This window comes from Castor canadensis, chromosome 15 (genome assembly GCF_047511655.1).
Source record: "Castor canadensis chromosome 15, mCasCan1.hap1v2, whole genome shotgun sequence".
Lineage (NCBI taxonomy): Eukaryota > Metazoa > Chordata > Mammalia > Rodentia > Castoridae > Castor > Castor canadensis.
In genome coordinates this window covers 28,356,173-28,378,649 of record NC_133400.1, presented here as the reverse complement: position 1 = coordinate 28,378,649, position 22,477 = coordinate 28,356,173, and the positions used below count along the sequence as shown (strand labels likewise).

At 38.5% G+C, this 22,477-nt stretch overlaps 1 protein-coding gene across 3 annotated transcripts in view; it reads left to right on the top strand.

Moving 5' to 3' along the window:
- Positions 1-22,477, top strand: part of Rspry1 (ring finger and SPRY domain containing 1) — a 42,470-nt gene that overhangs the window by 14,316 nt on the left and 5,677 nt on the right. For all 3 annotated transcript variants that reach the window (XM_074055951.1, XM_020164629.2, XM_074055950.1), the window contains 11 exons: positions 5,488-5,540; positions 6,256-6,368; positions 7,389-7,515; positions 8,350-8,408; positions 10,377-10,443; positions 11,097-11,228; positions 12,037-12,152; positions 13,012-13,155; positions 19,129-19,240; positions 20,959-21,061; positions 21,407-21,559. In XM_074055951.1, the coding sequence (XP_073912052.1) occupies positions 5,488-5,540; positions 6,256-6,368; positions 7,389-7,515; positions 8,350-8,408; positions 10,377-10,443; positions 11,097-11,228; positions 12,037-12,152; positions 13,012-13,155; positions 19,129-19,240; positions 20,959-21,061; positions 21,407-21,559 (1,179 nt within the window). The remainder of the gene's footprint in view (positions 1-5,487; positions 5,541-6,255; positions 6,369-7,388; positions 7,516-8,349; positions 8,409-10,376; positions 10,444-11,096; positions 11,229-12,036; positions 12,153-13,011; positions 13,156-19,128; positions 19,241-20,958; positions 21,062-21,406; positions 21,560-22,477) is intronic.

Genomic DNA, 22,477 nt, shown 5'->3' with positions numbered 1-22,477 from the left:
TATGCTGGTTTATTGGTTGAGATGGGTTCTAGCCAGGAACCTGGATCCTCCTGCTGTCCGCCTCGCAAGTAGCTGGGATTACATGTGCGAGCACCATGCCCAGCAATGGTGGTAATGTTTAAAAAGTTATTTCTGGGTTTTTTATTAATTACATTAATAAATGCCCAAATTTGTTTAGTTCCTCAAAAATTATAACATAAAATAGTGCATGTACAAATTCTTAGAACCCACAAAATACTGGATTAGTTATTGTTCCTCAAGAATAATATTTCTAGCTGGTGGAGTGGTTCACGTGGTAGAATGCCTGCCTAACAAGCATGATGCTCCGAGTTGAAGTCCCAGTGCTGCCAAAAAATAATAATATTTCTAGAAAAAATGATTCCTTATATTGTAAAATTGTAATGAAAAGTTATCCTTCCCAAACAAGGAAGTAAACCACAAGCAATGTTAATTTAAGCCCATTGGACAAACAGGTGCAGAATAGACTTTGATGTGTTTTAAGAAGCAGTGATTATTGGAGCAAGGCAGTATCCTTATTTTCAAGTTCCAAGAAGGTATTGCAAGTATAGGTGACCTTGCTGATAGAGAACATAACTCATTTACACGAGGTTAGGGTGTTTATTTGACTAATTGGGTAACTTTTACCTAAAGCTGACTTTATTCTTGAATGGTAGGTATCACTCCTTTGAGAATGGAAAAATTACGCAGATACCGAGCAAAGAGAAAGGGGACATGCTGGAGAAGATCATGGCAAACAGAATTCAGACAGCATATGAACACAGATATGTAGCTTGTTTTTCAGAGGTTATTAAAGGAGAAGAATTTTATAAGCTATATAGTTTATAGTGAAGCCAGTACCAGTGGCTCATGTCTGTAATACTAGTGACTTAGGAAGCTGAGATCAGGAGGATCCAGGTTCATGGCCAGCCCAGGCGAATAGTTCATGAGCCCCATCTCCAAAACAATCACAGCAAAATGGGCTGGAGATGTGGCTCAAGCAGTAGAGCACCTGCCTTGCAAGCACAAAGCCCTGAGTTCAAACCCCAGTCCTACAAAAAAAAAAAAAAAAAGTTACAGAGGTGTTAAAATGTGAGAGATAGACAATAGGCTTAGTAAGAGCATATCTAAATTATGTTATGCATACAGATATCGAAACTAAGAAACCATCTGTATTTATTACCCTCTACTGTTTACTTAGGAAAGGGTGACTCTGACATTGATATGAGAGGAAAGCACCGTTCCTAATGCCATAATGAGAGTTGCTATAGAAAAGAGTTTCATGGTCGTGATTTTGTTGTTGTTATTGGGTTTTCTTGGCTGTATTGGGCTTAAACTCAGGCCTTTGAACTTGCAAAGCAGGTGCTGTACCACTTGAGCCACTCTTCCAGTTCAAGTTTCATGGTGTTCATTTCTACTTTTCCATGACTGTTTTGAAATAAATTGCTTATATGCAGTATTCCTCTATTCTCAGCTTTTCTGGTTCACTTTTAATTTTTTGTTGTTGTGGTTATCTATTTTAATCCTGTGTACTTCTTCTTTTTTTTTTTGGTTTGTTTTTTGAGACAGGATCTTGCTGTATAGCCCAATCCAGCCTATATAGTCTGTGATCATCCTGCCTCAACCTCCATGTGCTGGGATTATAGACATGTACCACCACACCTGGCTTAATACTATGTACTTTAAATCTAAAGTCATTTTCTTTACTTCTGGAAATTTCTCAACCATTATCTCTTCGAGTGTTGCTTCTGGCATTCTGAGTAGATTGATTAATACTCTCTTCTAATTAATTAATTTTTCTCTGTACAGCAAATCTGAACTTGAATCATCTATTAAGATTTTTATTTCAGTAACTATGTTTCATTTCTAGAATCTCTAATTTTTTTCTTTCTCTTTTAATTTGTGTCTGCTTTTTTAAAATTTTCTTATTTTAGGGCTCATGGAGTGGCCCAAGTGGTAGAGTGCCTGCCTGTATGAGGCCTGGAGTTCAAACCCCAGTACCGCCAAAAAATATTTTTTCCTATCCTTTTATAGTTGTTGGTCCTTTAAATCTAAAAATGGTTGGTTATTTTAAGTCGTTTTAAAGTTCTATTATTTGCACATTTTTGATAGTGACTCAGATTGCTAATAATTCTAATGTTATTCATGTGTTTGGCTTTGGAATTTTATTTGCAAACTTTTTTTTTTTTTTTTTTTGAGACACGGTCTCCCTGAACTCCTCTGATCCTGATCCTAATCCTTCTGTCTCTGCCTCTTGAGTATGGGGATTATTGGCATGTAGCACCATGCCTGACTACAGATTCCATCCCTACCCCTACCTCAGTGGTAGTGGGATTGAACTCAGGGTCTCATGCTTTCTAGGCAGGGGCTGCACCATTTAAGTCCCAGCCTTTTTTTTTTGTTTGTTTCTTTCTTTCTTTAGTTAATTTGGGAATAGGTTCTTGAATTTTTTGCCCCGGGTGTAGCCTGGACTGCAATCCTCCTACCTGTACCTCCCAAGTAGCTGGGAATATACAAGTGTACCACCACACCCAGTTTGTTTTGTTGAGAGAGGGGGAGCGTCTCACTAACTTTTTGCCTGGACTGGCCTTAAATCTCCATCCTCCCTATCTCAGCCTCTTGAGTAGCTGAGATTTCAGATGTGCACCACCATGTCTAGCTCCCCTACAGACTACTTTGGATGGAAGTGTTTTTCTCACTTGTATGTATGTCTATAGGCTGTGCATACTTAAGAGAGCTGGTGCATTCTCCTCTACCATACTGCTGAGTAAGCTTATAAATGAAATTGTTGGTTCTGAGTTCCCAACCTACTGTAAAAAGCCCAGGTCCAGATCCATGGTTTTCTTTGCTTTTTTCTGTCACTAGAGATTTGTACTTTATACCACTGGTAGCTCAGATTATCACTGATAATTTTTTTTCAGCCCTGCCCTCACTTCACTTTGTGCATCTGTCCCATAGATGGCTTTTTTGTTTGTTTGTTTTCTTTTTTTCCATTACTCTGCAGACTTAGAGCTCTCAGTCACCTTTGTCCAGTTCTTGACCTACAGCCTAGTAATCCTCTGGTTTAGCTTCTGTCTCACCAGAAATTTCTGCTCCATTTCTGTTCCACAGGGTGTTTATCTTGTACTTTAATGGAGGGATGTGGGTGTGCATTAAGTACCTCTGTGGAACTGAAGAGCTCCTGCTCCTTATTGGTTGCTGACTCCTTTTTGTAGTTTGTAATTTTTCCCCTCTTCCTTGATCTTATTCTTGTCTCCACAACCCACCTCCACATAACAGTAGGTAGCCATTCTAGTGAATTTAAGAGACTGTTCTAGTTTTAGTTTTACAACCATATGTTTATTTATGTGCATATGGAAAGGAAATTCATTTTTGTTCTATTTTTTTTTATTGTTTTATTATTCACATGTGCATACAAGGCTTGGGTCATTTCTCCCCCATGACCCCACCCCTTCCCATACCCCTCCACCCCCTCAATACCCATCAGAAACTAAAATTCATAAAGAATTTTGTGTATTGTTTTTGTTTTGTTTTTTGAGGTACTGGAGATTGAACTCCGGGACTATACCTTGAGCCACTTCACTAGCTCTTTTTTGTGATGGGCTTTTTTGAGATAGGGTGTCATGAACTGTTTGCACAGGCTGGCTCCTGATCTCTGCCTCCTGAGTAGCTAGGTGTGCACCACCTGCACCTGGCTTGTGTGTGTTTTTAAAATTTTGCGTACCAATTAATTATATAAACTTCTTCTTCTTTTTTGGTGGGGTTTGAATTCAGAGCTTCACACTTGCTTGGTAGGCACTCTACCACTTCAGCCACTCCACCAACCCATAAACCTCTTGTTTTCAGCTGCACACCTATAATCCCAGCACTTGGGAGGTTGAAGCATGAGGATCATGAGCTCCAGGCAAGCCTGGACTGCATAGCAATAACCTCTTTCAAAAAACCAAAAAATCTCATTTCCGTATATAAAAACCTTTAATTCTATATATAAACATACAACTCCTGACTGCTACTGTGTATTCCTTTGGATGCTTGCAAGTACTAACTACATTGTGTTATTTTTATCTGGTGGTGGTCACTTAGATTACTGCTAAATTTTTGTTCCTACAAATAACCCTGTGGTAAACAGCACATACATGCATCAATTTGTGGACCTATGTAAAAGTTTCTCTGAATATATGCATACTTAATTTTATTATTGCTAAATTGTTCCCTGGAAATGTTTGCAACAGTTAGTTATATGTTTCCTTAAAAAAAATTTTTTTTGAGACAGTCTTACTTTGTAGTCTAGGCTGGCCTTGAACTAACTATGTAGTCCAGGCTGGCCTCAAACTTTCGATTCTCCTGCCTCAGCCTCCTGAGTGCTGGGATTACAGGCATGAACCATCAAGCCTAGCCTAAAAGTTCTTTTTAAATAATAATATCCCCTTATTATGAAAGGACACAGGTTATTCCAAATAACCAGCACCTAATGTGAGGTAAATATAGTAATTTCCATATCACAAGGTTATTCTGAAAATCAAATGATTTAAGACAATAGTTTTTACACAGTAGAAAACAGAGATCCAAAATACATGAATAAATGGTGAGTCCTTAAGCCATTAGGATTATCATTGTTGCCACTAATGGCTCACACCTTCGATCCTAGCTTCTTGGGAGGCTGAGATTGGGAGGATCGTGGTTCAAGGCCAGCCCAAGCAAATAGTTCGAGAGACAACCCTCCCCCCTCCATATCTCCAAAATAACCAGAACAAAGTACACTAAAGGCATGGCTCAAGTAGTAGAGCCTCCTATGTAAGTGTAAAGCCCTCAGTGGAAGATATTTCAGTAATGAAGTTCTTCTGAAGCACCTCCTTAGGATTTCTGGGATTGCAGTGTGAAAACCCTGGCATTAAGGTATATGATACATTGTAGAGCAGTGTCTAGAATATTAAATAGTTCCTTGATTACGTTTGGCTTCTTTTTCTACTAATACCATTTTAGGAAGTTTAAGCATGTAGTGATAGCTTACATCACTTGACAGAAGAAGACTGTCAAGTGAAGATTTTTCTGTAGGCCCTTGCTTCCATAAATCCTCAGTTAGAATTTCTCCTTTCCTGGCATTTCTTTGAGGTAAGTGTGAGGAAGATGCTGTTTGGCCTTTCTGGCTTATCTCAGTTGGCATTGAGCCTTTAGAGGTAAAGCTGAAAGCAGATTTTGGTCTCCAGCTTTAGACATTTGCTTTTACCTCAGGTCATACAGTAGCATTCATATGTGTCCCACCCCCATATTTTGGGCCATCATGAACAGTGTCCATGGAAATGAGCACAGATGGTATACATTTGTCCTTATGGGTTCTAGCTCTGGTTGTCTCTTCCATCTCTTCCCTGCATTCATTCATGTTCATTTCCTCTTTCTCTACCTATAACCCCACAATTCCAGTTTGAAATTTTATTGAAATTATCATTTATTATTTCCTCAAGTTTAATTCCTTGAATGTTTGTTTTTCAGTGATCAGGAACCTCCCTATTCGATGATTACATTACATGAAATGGCAGAAACAGGTATTTTTAAAGTTTTGCTTTTAATACTTCCTAACAAATTAATAACAGTGAAGCACTGTGGCCACTTTTTTTTTTTTTAAGATAAAAGATTCCAGAAATGCTCACACATAACAAAGGAAAAAGCCTTTGGTGTATGGAAATTTTCCAGTAAAAATGTGTTGGATTCTGAATTTTTAGATGCGTATCTCAATGATGGTTTTATCTCATTTGAAATTATGAAAGATATTTAATCATAATTGTGCTATAATGGGAGGATAATTTTTGTCCCTCATTTTCTTAAACGTCATTCTGAAAATATGGCCAACTACAACTACTAAGTACACTTGGCTTTATCAGTTAAGTCCTATATAGTAAATAAGATGTTTAAAACTGTTTTAATGACAACACCAAGTTTTCTTTTTCTTTTTTTTTATTGTTTTATTATTCATATGTGCATACATGGCTTGGGTCATTTCTCCCCCCTGCCCCCAACACCAAGTTTTCTCCAAATAAAAATGCCCCCAGATCTCTAGACAACTGTAACAGGATTTTTTGACTCCACCATAATAATTAGCAATTGATGATTATGTCCGTGCTAAATATTGGTTTCTTAAAAGCTACAGGATGAAACACAAATTGTTTCTGTGTTAATGTGAAGTCTCTTATGTGACTTTAATGTATTTTCACTTTTTCAAAATAGCAACTCCATTATATTATCTTCTTGATTTGCCCTTAGATGAAGGATGGTTGGACGTTGTCCAGTCTTTAATTAGAGTTATTCCATTGGAGGATCCATTGGGACCAGCTGTTATAACATTGTTACTAGATGAATGTCCATTGCCCACTAAAGTAAGTTAATTCTAATCTTTTTATGAAACATCTGTGCAGAGGATGAATAACCACAAAAAACATTTGATATAATAATGCATTTCCTCTTTATACATTTCAAGTATTTATTCAGTATTGATTTCATTATGTAAAATTTTTTACCTACTAATGAAGTGCTAGCATGCTATAATGTTTTAATATTTTTAAAATGTTAAAAGTAGAAGCATTTATATCTGCACTGACGATCTTTGTTAGGAAACTAGAAGAAAATGTTTGACTACCAACTAATTTTTCTTATCTTTCTCTGAGCAACTTCTTCATAACAAGGGTTTTCTGTTAAGAGAGACACTATTACACTGAAAGCTCTTTTGAGTCTTATTCAAACATTAGAGATTTGTATAACCTTGATTATGCCTTACTTAGAACAAAAATATAAAACTTTTGTTATATCAGTCTATATGTTCTACAGATACTTTTTTTGGGGGGGGGATTCTGGTATCTTTTATTTGTGTGCTTAAACCTCAGACATGGGCCCTGTACCAGAAAACATTGTGGACAAAAGGGAAAAGTCTAATCTTTGATGGGTTGATCTTCTAGATCAACCTTAGATAGAACCTCTTATAAGAGGTTTACATTTTAATATGCCTCAGAAACTTTAGTGGGATTTATTCCTGCTTGGTAAAACTTTTTTTAAAAAGTAACTTTTTACTTCAACATCACTAGATCCTAATGTTATTAATCATATTAACACTTGAGTAGGTTTAATCTATTTAATGATTCAAGAGTATATAGTATATATATTTGATACAACTAGTATATTTGGAATGAAATGGAATCTGGCAATTCATGTGAGAAAACTCAAGTTGATCAAATATTTCCCATCAATAATGATATCACTGGGGACATTATGTAATTTTTGTATGGGCATTCTGAGTTTATTTAATACCTGGCTACAACTTTGTCTCAAAGAATTCTCTTGGGAAAACAACCTGAGGCGTATATATGTGTATATCAAATCCACTTGTACATTTTTGTTTTTAGGATGCACTCCAGAAATTGACTGAAATTCTCAATTTAAATGGAGAAGTAGCTTGTCAGGACTCAGGCCATCCTGCCAAACACAGGAACACATCTGCTGTCCTAGGATGCTTGGCTGAGAAATTAGCAGGTAACTCTAGGAAATGCCATAGAGTAAGATCCTAAGTTGTTTGACATCAGAGGGAAATTTGTACTGTGATCAAACCCACTGTTGCAGAAAGGAGGAGGGATGGACTAATGAAGAAAATCAGTGAACACAGAGCTAAATATAATCTAACGTTGATTTTCAGAGAAGTTTAAAAGAAAAAGTTCTGTTTTTTTTTTTAAAGAAAAAGGTTTTTTTTGCTTTAAAATTAAAAAGGGAGAGCTGATATGGTACCACCCACCTGTAATCCCAGCATTTGGGAGATGGAGGCAGCAGTATCATGAGTTCAAGGCTACCTCAGACTACATAGCAAGACCCTGTCTAGAAAAAAAAACCTAAGAAGGAAAAAAGCTAAATTCAGTATAACAAATAATTGATTATACATATAAAACACACACACTTTATAAAGTTTAGCTTTATAAAGTTTCAGGGAGGAAAGAAAAGGGACTTTACATTGAAACTATTCCTGAGACACAGATATTGACTTGTGTAAGAATATTACCATTTTAGTAAATTTAATAGCAAAATACACGTGAATAGGTCAGCTAGATACTTCGTGTGTAGTGGCAGAAACAATGGATTGGGAGGCTAGTTCAGACTCTGTCATGCGTTCCCCAAGTGCCCTAGAGTTGATCTCTTCACTCTGTTGTTCATCTGTAAAATAGGAATTGTACTATAACCAACCTCAGAACAGGAGGCTTGAGGAAGATAATATGGGTCAGAATACTTTGTAAAAGGTACAGAGTTCTACTAAAATAAGTTAATTGTCATTAGTCATGGCACTTTTAATTATATGCAGTGTTTGTTGTATTTGTCTAGGTCCTGCAAGTATAGGTTTACTTAGCCCAGGAATACTGGAATATTTACTACAGTGTCTGGTAAGTGAGGCATCAAAGCTACTTATTCTTAGTCATCTAGAATTGTATGTTTTTCTCAAATTGCAAACAGTCCCTGGCACAGAGAATACAACCAGCTGAAACTTATTTGCAGGTATTTGTTTATTCTGTCCTTTTTGCTTTTGTTTTATTTGGGTTTATTTTGTTTTGTTTTTATTTTGTGGTGCTGAGGATTGAACCCTGGGCCTTGTACATCTAACATTACCTTCTCTGATCAGACAGCTGATCAAAGTAGAACAAGCACTTTACTACTGGGCTCCATCCCCATCCCTCCCTCCTAATCTAAAAAGAAAAGGAAAAAAAATGGAATGAGAATTTAATGCAAGCAAAAACGGATGAATTGGTCTGGATTTACAAATTGAGTTATTAGATAGCCGCTATGATTGGCTTTTTGTGTGTTCTTAGCGTTTACCAAATGGTAAAAAGGACATTTGCAATGGAAAAAAAGGCTATATGGCATTCTAACATGAAACCAGGTTCCCAGTGTGTGTAAATCTCTACTCCTGCCACTCTCCCCTCCCCCAGTCACAGCTACTTGTTGGAGTATTTTTTACACCATCTATGAAACTCATGGTTTGTTGAGGCTTAGCCTTCAGATCTCTCACAGCACTGAACTACAGTCTTGACTGGTCTGTGTTTTTAAAAGTTATTTTCTCAGGCCTAGTAAGCATGGCCTTTTTTAAAACTCCAGTCTGAAAGACATTATTTGTTGAACCTATATGATATATGCTGAAGATTATACTTACACTACTCTAAGTGAGCTCTGTGAGGATACAGAAGTAGTAGGACACCCCTTTTGTTTTCAAGAAGTTTTGCTGGTAAGTTAAAGGAACAGAACTACTCAAACAACAGAGTTGGCCTCCATCTTATGACAGAATGTGATCAATGGCAAAGTTACTTCCTCCAAACTAAGAGTTCAGAGAAGGTGTGGGAGGTAGATGGTGTAGGTGACAATGCCTAGGGTAATCATGAGAGACAGACATCCTGATGAATGTAGGCCTTAGTTGGAAGGTAAGGATTTGATTGTGCTGAGAGGAGGGCACAATGGTTGCTTGGCTTAGGGAACACCATAGGTAGCAACCCAGGGACAGAGAGTTTTCTGATCAGAGAAGGTAATGTTAGAGGTATGAGACATGAACTGAGTAGCTCACTGGAGAGGTTCAGGATGAAAAAGCCAGGCAGAGATTTAGAATAAATATGGCACGAAACAGGATGCTAAAGAGGCTTTGCAGCAGAAGAGGATGGTGGTTATATGAGCTTTGCTGAACTTAGGCTGGCACAAGGGAAATAAGTGGGAATCCTCCAGTGATCTAGAGATTTCCAGAGGCTCCCAGCACAGTTGCGGGAAGGCATGGCCGGCAGACATGATGTTAAACAGGTAGGTCTTTGTTTACAAGGGAGCTCATGGGCTCTGAATTCAGATGGAACTCAGAGTGCACTTGCTGCTCTCTCCCCTACCATCAGCATTTATAGGATTCCATTTAGGAACCAGATTAAAAGTAAGGTATTAGTGGTTAATTTCACTATTTATAATTCTGGAACTTGATATCGATGATTTCTTTTGAGATGTCTGAACAAAAGCATCATTTTTACATACAATTCTAGTTTTCTGTTTGGCTTACTTTAATGAATGTGAGAGCCAACATTGTTTTAAGTAACAAAACCCTAATGTGAATGTTACTAAGTAAAACAACACAATATGTTTAAGATGCTATTGAAATTTTCATATCTATAAATAAACCCAGTGACTTCAAGAAAAAGTTGAATCTAAAGAGACTCGACCTTGGTTCCTAATAATATTAGCCAAATGGATAATTGAGGACTTGAATGAGTGAGACTTTAAAAAAAAAAAAAGGTAAAAGAAAAAGAAATTGGGCAAGAAGATGAAACTGATAACTTGCTGCCTTTGCCAGGGAATGATTTTGGTTTTTACCTTTTGTTGTCTTTCAGAAGTTACAGTCCCACCCCACAGTCATGCTTTTTGCACTTATCGCACTGGAAAAGTTTGCACAGACAAGTAGGTATAGTGACTTCTCTGCACTAATCTGTATTGATTTTAAAAAATCTTTCTTTTCTGAGTTACTAGATAAACCCATATTTTGGGCCCTATCACATGTGTGTATAATCTGTTTTTGTCTGGGTAGACACTGCTGGGACAGTAAAGTCCATCAGAGACAAGGGCAAGGATTTTTCTCACCTATGACTCCAAACGTGGTGTATATGAATACTCTTTTTTTTTTTTTTTTTTTTTTTGGTGGAACTAGGGTTTGAACTCAGGGTTTCATGCTTGTAAAGCAGGCGATCTACCGCTTGAGTCTACTTTCAGTCCATTTTGCCCTGGTTATTTTGGAGATGGGGGTCTCACAAACTGTTTGTTCAGGCAGGCCTCAAACCATGATCCTCCCCATCTCAGTCTCCCAAGTAGTTGGGATTATGGACGTGAGCCACCAGTGTCCAGCTGAATCCTCACCTTTTATAGCTAAAAGTTTGGTAGTGAGATTGCCAGAAAGTAGTCAAAGCTCTTTAACTAAGTCATCCCTAGAAACTTTAGTGAAAGTCCATGTGGCCTCCAAGTTCTCTAATTGCCTTTTTTCACTCCTTACCACCACTACTGCAACAAATCATCCTACTCTTTCATTGTTAACTCAAAGATTTCATCCTTCCAAACAGGTGAAAACAAATTGACTATCTCTGAGTCCAGTATTAGTGACCGGCTTGTCACCTTGGAGTCCTGGGCTGATGATCCTGATTATCTGAAGCGTCAAGTTGGCTTCTGTGCCCAGTGGAGTTTAGACAATCTTTGTGAGTGGCAGTTGTCCTTTATGAAAATGTGTTTCCATTTCCAAACTCATTCTTTGATAGGCTCATTGGCTTTCCTTTCACTAGTGTGAGTCCTTTTATTAGGTCTTCTACTGGTAGGTTGCATAAATTCTAGCAGAAATATCCTAGAGACCTGTCAGAGAAGAATTATATGGAATTCTCCTGTTCTCAACTCTTTCATGGCACCCTATTTCCTGCTGCATAAAGGTCCTTAATCATACTGCACTATCTAACCCACTGTTCAACACATACTGTCTCCTCACTGTCCTGTACACAGGCCCCGCTGACTCCATCTCTAGGCTTGTTCACCCCCACTTGGATTTTGTCTTCAAACCCAAGTCATGTCTTACCCACACCATGAAAGTTGTTGATGACTTTTTCTCTTTTTCTCCTACAAGGACTACTAGAACAAAATCTGTACCTCTGCTATATCCTAACTCCCCATTCCCCATTCTTAGCACTGTGCAAATTACAGTTGGACGTGTAATTCCCCACTCCTACCCCAACGTTCTTGTGTGGCCTGTGTAGTGCTAGTTAAAGAATAACTTTGAAAAAGTGCTATTTGGGTTTTGTTTCATGCAGAATAATAAATAAAGGGAAATAAAGGGCTGCTTCTCCTGACATTTGCTTGGTCACCTTCATATGGTAGTATAAGAGCAAATCCAAGGTGTTAAGCCTCCCAGTCAATTCTCTGTCCCTTGGCAAGGGTGGCATATGGAGATGGCAGTAGCTTTCCTTTTCCTCCCACAGCAGCCTGCCCTAAGAAACATGACCCCTTTCTCTTTTGCAGTTTTAAAAGAAGGTAGACAACTGACCTATGAGAAAGTAGACTTGAGTTGCATAAGGGCCATGCTGAACAGCAATGATGTCAGCGAGTACCTGAAGATCTCACCTCATGGCTTGGAGGTAAGGTCAATGGAACTTTTTGGGGAGTAAAATTATTTTGCTCCCTTTTTCATGCCCTATTTCTGAACAAAAACAATGCTTTGCAGAACAGGTAGAAATTTATTTCCTCCTGAAGATAGGTCAGAGTTCTGTAGAAGAGGTGGGACAGAGAGTGTTTCAGAACATTATCTACTCTCTGATGTTCCACCTGGTACTGCAAGCACTACAACACTTGCTGACTATATTATGTGCTTTTAACGTTTGCCATTTTAGCCAGATAAAGGTACAAAGACTCTTGTTTTAAAAAGAGGCTCCTCCTTTTTAAATACTCTCATACCAGTCATATTAGGTCAGTGCTTCCCTTTTCCCCTGTGTGTTGAATGTTGCCCTTTTTGTGGTGGAGGGTGATGTAAGAGCTGCGTATATACAGGAATGTGTGACATGGAACAGCCATGTCAAGCGTGAAGAACTGATCGAAAGATGGCTGCAACCAGTTCTTTGATTCTATGGATTGCCAAATTCCTATGTAGTTTTCTGCTTTAGATTACACTTAGGTACTGTCTTATACCCTTCTCTCCCTCTATCTAATCTGAAAGCGAAGCCATGTAAATACTGAAAATTGAAGCGAATAGCCTACTAATTCTTATTGCAGCCATCTTTGTGGTCTTGTAAGTTTGGCACCAATCTTGTTAGGGCTCACTCCTTAGAAATTAAACTATGAAAATTCATAGAGTGTGTTTTGTTCAGTTTTATGCTTTTCTATCACCGAGGATGAACAGAGAGCTTTAACAAGGAAAACTTTACCCAGCCTTCCCTGTGTTGGTTACTTGGTGGTATTTAGGTACTGATGGTGGATTGTCACACTCTTTGGTTCTTTTAGGCTCGTTGTGATGCCTCCTCTTTTGAAAGTGTGCGCTGCACTTTTTGTGTGGATGCTGGGGTATGGTACTATGAAGTAACAGTGGTCACTTCTGGTGTCATGCAGATTGGCTGGGCCACTAGAGACAGCAAGTTTCTCAATCACGTGAGTACCTTGGGGTGGGGGTGAGGGGGGGTCAAATGCATATACAGCATCTTGCTGTCTTTTCTGCTGAGTTGGTAGAAGATATTCAGGCACAGTAATTTTATCAGATGAGTTTCCTCAGTGACCACATGGTGCCAGAGTCCTAACAGTGGTTTGCTAAACTGATTCAGAAATAGGAAAACATACAAGTGGCTCATACCTGTAATCCTAGCTACTTGCGAGGCTGAGATCGAAAGGATCATGGTTCGAGGCCAGCCTCGGCAAATAGTTCATGAGACTCCATCTCCAAAACAACCGGAGCAAAAGGGACTGGAGGTGTGGCTCAAGCAGTTGAGTGCCTGCCTTGTAAACATTAAGCCCTGAGTTCAAACCCCAGTCCCACCAAAAACAAATCTTGAGCCCAGTGTGGTGGTGCACACCTGTAATTTAAGGACCCATGAGACTGGACTAGGAAGATCACAAGTTTGAGACTACCTTAGGCTACGTACTGAGACCTTTATCTCAAAAACAAAACAATGTGCTATTTCCAGAGCACCTTCATTTTAGTCTATCATCTGATTCCCACATCATTCTTTATAATTTCCATTTCACAGATAAGAAAACTGAAACCAAGAGTATGAAGTAAACTAGGACTAGAATTCAGTCCCATCTGTATTCTATAGCAGTTCTATACTTTGTATTCAAAAATGGGGAGAAACTGCCAGACCTGGCACCGAACATCTGTAATCCAACACATGGGAGGCTAAGGCAGAAGGATCTTGAGCTTGAGGCCGGCCTGGACTACAGAGTGAGACTCTGTCTCACCTACACACTCACCCAAAAATTGAGGAAAATCTGAGAAAATTAGCTAGTCTCCTTATGTGGAAGTGAAAAGGTATTCCAGAAGTAGAGGAAACAGGGATCCTTCCATGGAGGCAATTCTATGTAAAATTTGTCTCTTCTGATTTGCTATATGCTACACACTACAGGTCCAGGAATAACATATCTTTTTTTTTTTTTTGTACTTGGGGTTGAACTCAAGGCCTTGTACTTGCTAGGAAAGTGTTCTACCACCTGAGCCATGCCTCTAATCCCTATAAATATTTTTTTAATGTCCAGTGAAGCTAAATCATTTTATCTGGGGGATGAAACTATGATTTCTGCCATATAGTTGTAGGTATTTGGCTCCTCAAATTAAGAGGCTTAAAAGTGATTTGTTTTTTAAAAAAAATAAACTGGTTTATTCACTGTTAATGAAGTCTTGTATGTCTTTTCCCAAACTAGGATTTTTATATTGCCATACTTAGAACTTTGCTTCAAATGGACATTGTTCTGGTGATTCTGAATCTTTTTGCCTGAACAGACAGGGTGTGGTTTTATTGAGCTAGTCATTTCTAGGATACACCCAGTTTCAGAAGACTTGAAGTCTTTCCATAGCACCTCTTATTTTAACTCTTACTGTTTGGGCTTCAGTTTTGAAAGGATGATCAACATGTTGGACTCAGAGATAGATCATTAAAATGAGAAGCTTAAGGACAGTCCTTGTTCAGGCCACCTACAGAGCAGTTTGTCTTATATGTTTTTATAAACGGTTGGAGCAGTAGGTCTCTAAGGGTGTACTTTTATTACCTGAACTGAATGAGACTCTGGGTAGATTTCCAGAAGGGAGGAGGCCTCCATCTGGCCCTTGGATTCTAGGTTCTCACAAAAAAGACTTTTAGAACACATGAGGTAGGGACCAAGAAAGTTTGAGTAATACAAAGCAATGGAAGGAATAGTACACACCCAGAATTGGGTGTGGGCACACCTGATAAGAGGCACTGAGAGCTCTAACATCAGGAGTATTTATGGTTAAAAAAAAAAAAAAATACTGGATTGGGGATTTGGCTTAACTTTTCCTTATGATAAATGTTCCCATTTATTCTGGACACCTGGTATATTCAGTCATTCTTGTTGTTACATTGTTTTGACATTATCACTTGGGCCCAGAAATATCAAGTCTTATCAGTTTACTAAATTTGGGTTGTTGTGATGTAATGTCTGTTCTCCTTGAGCAGCCTTTAAACAAAGGATGGGTTTCATCAGCTGTTCCTTTCAAGATTGGGGGAACCTTCTTTAAGATAATTTTTTTCTTCTTTTCAAACATTTCTATAATCAAAGGTGTCATTATATTAAATGATTTTCCCCCAGGATTTGTGTCTTTAAGATATTATTACTCAGTTCCCAGAGTGTAGTAATCATTTGGGCAATCTGGTAAATCAGAGGGGAGAGAACTAATTCCCATCCAACCCTCCTGCCCCCAACACACACACTGGGGTTTGAACTCAGGGCCTACAACTTGAGCCACTCCACCAGCCCTTTTTTTGTGATAGGTATTTTTGAGATAGGATATCATGATCCTCCTGATCTCTGGCTGCCTCCTGAGTAGCCAGTGCCAGCTTGCTTCTTTTTTTTTAATTGTAAGTTGCAGCTTAGCAAGGGAGTGTGAAATAAAGAAAGCAGCGTCTATGCTTTTAATCAAGCTAGTCACTAACACAGTGTCTATCTCTGAATTGCTGGCTCCTGTTTCCCATGCCTTATTTTCCCTGCTCTATCCTGCCTCATTTTGACTTATCTAAAATATCTTTCACCTTTTCATGATCCTCTATCCTGTGATAGATCTTTAACATACCTGTAATCTTTTTGAGAGTTTGGGAGGCTATTACTCTCTCATTTAAAAATAGGGAGGTAATAATGTACCGTATATTTCAAACAACTATAAGAAATGATTTTGGAATTTTTCACCATAAAAAAATGATAAATGTTTGGGCTGTCAGTATGGCTCAAGAGATAGAACACTTGCCTAGCAAGCACAAGACTTTGAGTTCAAACCCAGTACTTCCAAAAAAGAAAAGAAAAATGATAAACATTGAAGAGATTGATATGTTAAACCTGATTTAAACACTACTCCATGCATACATGTACTAAAACATTACATGGTACTCCAGGAATGTCTGTCATTTTTATATTTTAGGTATCAGTTAAATTGAAAAAAAATAAATCTGGGGGCTTGGTTCAAGTGATAGAATGCTTGACTAGCATGCAGGGGGCCCTGAGTTCAATCCCCAATACTGAAAGAAATTATTACTACTACTATTATTACTGTTATTATTGGCATACACAATAAAGAAAAATAAGGAAAATAAGATTCTGAGAAATTAAGAAATTTGCCTCATGCTACCTAGCCTCCAGCTGCTAGAAAAGATTTCAAAGCCTGGGCAGGATGGCCTGTGCTCCTTACCTTGTGGAAGCATCCTCCCATGGAGAAGGTGGCTCTGCCTTTCTCAACAGAAAAGGAATGACTTAGAAGCCTGTCTGGAGCTGGTAGGGGTTTGGGAGATAGGCAGATTCTAAGGCAGTGTCAGGACTAAGAGATAGGAAGTACAGCCAGTATTTTAGGACAGCTTAGCCACAACACAGCTGATACTGATGCCACAAATCAGTCTTAATCATCCATCCCTGTATGATGGAAGCATCTAGTTGGCTGAGCCTAGGTGTGTCTTCCTCCATTTGCAGAGCAGGAAGCAACCACTATCTTCCTTATACTTCCCATAATAGGAAGCTGCAAGGATGTTGCATAGCTAAAAAAAAGAACAGTGCCCACCATGTGAGGAAGGAATTCAAAATATTCTATGAATGACAAGCTATAGATAAACTTTTTTGTTTGTTTTAGTAATGTTTCCATTGCTAAAATGTACATAACCAGAAAATAGGGTATTCAGTGGGAACCAAGGTTAATACTACCGGGAATGTTTTTGAAGGTATAGTGTATAGTTTGCTCTCTGAGACATAAGCTCAAAGGAATTTTTAAAGTTCATCTCTGTTAGACAAAGGCACCCACTTCTTAGTTCTGTACGAGTTTGATCTGTGATATAATCAGGGTCCCACAATGCCACTCTGTTATGGAACCATCCAGCTGTAAAGGACATTGCAGGGTAATGGTTAGGCCACCTTTGGTGGCTAAGAATCTTCTATGAATTTCTTTCAAGTGTTGTGTGAAAGACTTCCTCTCAAACATTAGAAAGTGAAAATAGAATTGTTTGCCTTTGCGTATGTCCCAACACCTAAAATTTTAGTGTTTTTTTTTTTTTTTTTTAATTTGTTCATTTTGGTTTGGTTTGGTTTTTGGTATTGGGGATTTAACCCAGGGCCTCATACTTGCTGAGTACAGCTCTACTGTTAACGGCAAAAGGTATTTCCAGAAGATCTTGGTTCTTGCACTCTGGCATGAAAGAATCCAGCAGGACACACGGGTGTAAATGGGGTTTATTAAAATTTAGGGAAAGGAAAATACAAAGAGGAGCATGGGGCGGGGCGTTGGCTCACTTTCAGTGCCATCACTTCTCCCCCACCAAGTCTATTCAGCTCAGGAAGGTGTTGGGGACAGAAACCCTTCCCCTGGGGGCTGAAGTTTCTTCTCGGGACCTGACCCATTCTGTAAATCCACAAATTGCCCCATACCTTCTGTGCCTTTTGCCTGTCCCCATGTCAGAGTTGGTGGGCACAGGTGGAATCTGCTAACAGAGAGAGCATGCTTCTCTTCTCCAGGTGCTTTTAAAACTTACTCTAATCTATGGGAAGGGAGGAACCAGGTGATTTCCATCCAATGATTGATGAGTGGGGAGGGGCATGGGCAGTCCCCAGACCAGGTGAGGGTGGTCTGGGCTGTCCCTGGGCAGCCTACATATGAGTCCTGAACTTTCCCTACTTCTAGCCTGCCTCACTACCACTGGGGGTTTAGCAGTTTTAAAGTTTTTTGCTTACAGACTTGTTCAGCCCTTGAAAGGGATAGCAAGTTGTTCTTTGTAGCAGATTGCTGAATTTCTTCTCTGCCTAAAGGCAATTAGATGCAAGTTCATTTAACTTTTGAATAGTCTGCATAGCGTCTATAAACAACTAATTCAGAAGCATCACCTTGAGAACATTCTTTGGAATTCAGTGTATCATAGTTCAGTTGTCAGAACTTTTTTTCCAATCTGCACGCGTGCACACACACACCCGTACTGGGGTTTGAACTCAGGGCCTCATACTTGCTAGGCGGATGTTCTACCACTTGTGCCACCCCACCAGCCCTCTTTTGTGATTTTTCTTTTTTTTTTTGAAATAGGGTCTTGCAAACTCTTTGCCTGGGCTGGCTTCAAACCTTGATCCTTCTGATCTCTGCCTCCTGAGTAGCTATGATGACAGGCTACAGGCATGAGCCACTGGTGCCTGGCTGTGGCCCAAATTTTCAATCCCTTTCTCCACTAACACTTTTTACCATTGATCCTTAAAGCTAGCAGTTGTTTGATTTGTGTATTTCTTCTGGGTTTTTTTATTTTTGTTAAGCACTGCAAATAATTTCTTAAACTCCCTTTCACACTTGTATGTTAATAATTCTGGGAAATAATTGAAAGGCAATAAGTATTAAAGAAGAATTGTCATCAAGAACCTGATGACACTCTTGATTGAGCTACTTTCAGAATAGCTTTTAGCTGATTATCCACTTTATCCTTTCTCATAAAGTCTAAGAATTTGAGTATTTTGAATCTACTACATGAAGTAAAGTTGTTTGGCCACAGTGAAGTGGAAAGGATGGTGATGTTGAAGTCAGAAGACTAAGTCCAAATCTGGCTCTGATTCTCTTGTAACATGCCTATAGGTCAAGTTGATTGTCTTCTCTGAGCCTTTGTTTCCTCTTACAATGTAGTATAATGTCATTAGACTCTTGGTGGCCAGTGACAACTAAACCAGAGAAAGTACCTGGAGTGAAGGGGGGAACTTGATGACGCCATTATCTATTAACTTGGAACCTAGCCCTCTAGTGATAATTTTGGTATCTTCTGAGAACCCTGGCTCTCCCTGAATCCAAAAATCTTAGAATTGTAGCCACTAGTTTAACCATTATGACACACTCTCTTCTCAGCTCAGAACAGGCAGAGCCTTGCTAATTTTCTGGGCCTTGTCTCTTTTTAGGAAGGTTATGGCATTGGGGATGATGAATACTCCTGTGCGTATGATGGCTGCCGGCAGCTGATTTGGTACAATGCCAGAAGTAAGCCTCACGCACACCCATGCTGGAAAGAAGGTATTTATTTTTCTCCTCTATGAATTTATTACCTGGGTATTTTGAGACAGTTACTATGGTAGGCCTGAAAATGTCTTCATGGAAAATGTCTTCATAGATGTTTAATTATATTCCCTAATAAACTCACCTCAGGTAGAGCCCTTCTTATAGCAAAGACATTTCAGAATATAAAATTCTTAAATTGAGGGGAAATGCTACTCTTAAGATTAAAAAGAGTCTGTTTTGAATCAAAGCAGCTATGGAGCTATCAAGGACATAGGAATTGTAATGCCACTCAAGTGAGGATATTTTCAGAGACAGGATGACTATAGAAGACGTACTAGTCAGTGGTCATGCTCTGAGGAAGTCAGTCATGTGGTAAGGGGTGGAACCTGGAAGGAATTTTATTCTCAGCATTGGAGCTAGATAAGACGTTTAGCCCAGCTCCTTCTCCATGCATCCCCTCTCATTTTCCTAACCTAACCAACATTGTAGATGTAAATTGAAATTTTAAGCATGCTAACAGAGCAGGAATTTGACCACTCCTGTGAGGAGGTAGCTCCACTTACTAAACTGATAAAATGGAAAAGGGGAAAAAAAGTCAGAAAAGACAGCAGGAACACTCATTTTAATGCTTTCACATTCTTGAAGGAACATGAAACTTACTCATTTCAGAGAATAATATAAAGGCACTGTTTCCAAAAACTGTCATTTTAATAAGAATTTTAAAAATATTTCTGAATGTATGTGTTATAATAAATATAGAAAAGAACAATGCAAATAAACTTTAACATCCCTTAAAATCCCTTATACTTTCTCTTTTTTTTCCTATATTGGGGTTTGAAGTTAGGGCCTACACTTTGAGCCACTCCACCAGCCGTTTTTTGTGATGGATTTTTTTTTTTTTTTGAGATAGTGTCTCTCAAACTATTTTCTCTGGGGCTGGCTTTGAACTAGGATCCTCTTGATCTCTCCGTCCCTAGTAGGGTCTCACTTTTTGCCCAGGCCAGCTGCATGATCCTCCTATTTTACACTTCTCTACTGGGTTGACAGTGTATACCACCACACCCAGCTATTGGTTGAAAAAGAGGGTCTCGAGGTTTTTTCTTCTTTTTTTTTTTTTTTCAGGCACTCTACCACTTGAGCCACTCTGCCACTAGCCAGCCCTTTTTGTTGGGTATTTTTGAGATAGGGTCTTGCAAACTGTTTGCCTGGGCTGATTTCAAATTGTGATCCTTCTGATATATGCCTCATGAGTAGCTAGGATTACAGGTGTGAACCACAAGCACCTGGCTGAATTTTTTTTCTTTAACATGTTTTTGGGTAGTTGTTATCTGGGAAATTTTAAATCTCACCAGTGAGGCAAATAAAAACCGTATTTGCCTTACCATATTTCACTGATCCCAGCATACACATTTTTCCCACATTTTAACATCCTTAAAATTGAGATTAGGCTATAACTGATAGCTTGTTATAGTTTAAATCCCACATTTTAACATCCTTAAAATTGAGATTAGGCTATAACTGATAGCTTGTTATAGTTTAATTGGCAGCATTGTTTTCTTAACGATACATGAAAAAAATTGGTATGTAGAAATCAGGTTAGTTGCAGAAGAAACAAAGATGAACATGTTGAATTTATGGCTAAAAATATAAACTTAATACAGAGCCACTAGAGCACTTACAGAATCTTGATAGTACACAGCACTATCCTAACAGTGTTTTGCTTTATCTGCTAGGAGACACAGTTGGGTTTCTGTTAGACTTGAATGAAAAGCAAATGATCTTTTTTTTAAATGGCAACCAGCTGCCTCCTGAGAAGCAAGTCTTTTCATCTACTGTGTAAGTAGCTCTTCTCAAATTTAAGTAGATGCATGGATGTACTTTTCCCTGGGATGGGGAGGGGGGATGGGACACAGACTTTATTCATTGATGTAGGCAATTATGGTGGAAAAGTGATTTATTTCAAGTGCTTTAGTTGGGGATCCATTTAATCCAACCTAAAACTATCCCAGCGTTTGATACAGAAAGATAAAGGCCCAATATTCTCTGGTTCATAGACCTGTCTAGCTTAGTACACAGGGCCAGTGTATGACTGGCTCATAACTTTCTAAAAGCCATGGTATGTATTAACTTCACTTTGTTTTTACAAATTTTATTGACCTCTGCACTCATTTTTATTTGTAGATCTGGATTTTTTGCTGCAGCTAGTTTCATGTCATATCAACAATGCGAGTTCAATTTTGGAGCAAAACCATTCAAATATCCACCATCTACGAAATTTAGCACTTTTAATGACTATGCCTTCCTAACAGCTGAAGAAAAAATCATTTTGCCAAGGTAAGGATCCTTCCCAGTCTATCTCCAGACTGCACATGCATCTCTGCAGTCTGGAGATTAAACTAATTTCTGAGAGACCTTTTTAAAACTTTTAGCAAGTAATTTGATAAACCTCACTGAAAAAGCTGACTTTCTGGGAAATATAAATTACTGAAACAGATCCCAGAAAAGATACATAAAACCCAATTATTAGCATGAAATTATTTTTCTTTTTAACTAAGAGCTAAGTTTCCCAAATGCACTAGACTTATGTGGTTCCATGAGGGAATCTCTACCAAATTTGTACATATACAGTCTTGTTTATTATTTAAAGTGTTATAGAACCCAGAAAGAAAGAAGAAACATGTCCATATTCTTCTTATAAGCCAAATAGTGTTGGTATAAAAATCACACACCAAAAAAACTGCACACTAACTAAACTTGAATGTCAATGTACAAATCCTAAGTGTTAGGAAATTAAATGCATCTGTTAACAAATTTGATTTATTGAAACCAAGTTCATTCGGGTTTTAGCTTCATGGAAAAGATGCTAACATAACCATTAGGACAGGGAATGCCATCTCAGATAAAATTTCACTACCTTTCTTTGACAAAATTGTGATTGGCATTAATTGGCTCCCTGGATAAATGCCCGCTTGTCTTCCTTACAAGATGAATGTAGTCTGTTCCTTCAGCTGGGGAAAGGCTCCAGCTGCTTCCTGGTAATTACTACAAGTTGAAGTTTGTTACACAATGTGAACCAAAGTTTTATCATTTTTTAACAGAGCAGCTGCCTGGGCCTGTGTGAGGCAGATTATTCCTGCTACTAATGCCACATATCATTAAGAGAGTCCTTTAGCAGTTAAGGGGACCATACTGGTCAGGACATAGCTATTGCTGGACCATAATGCCCCTGAAGATACCCACAACATAGTAAGA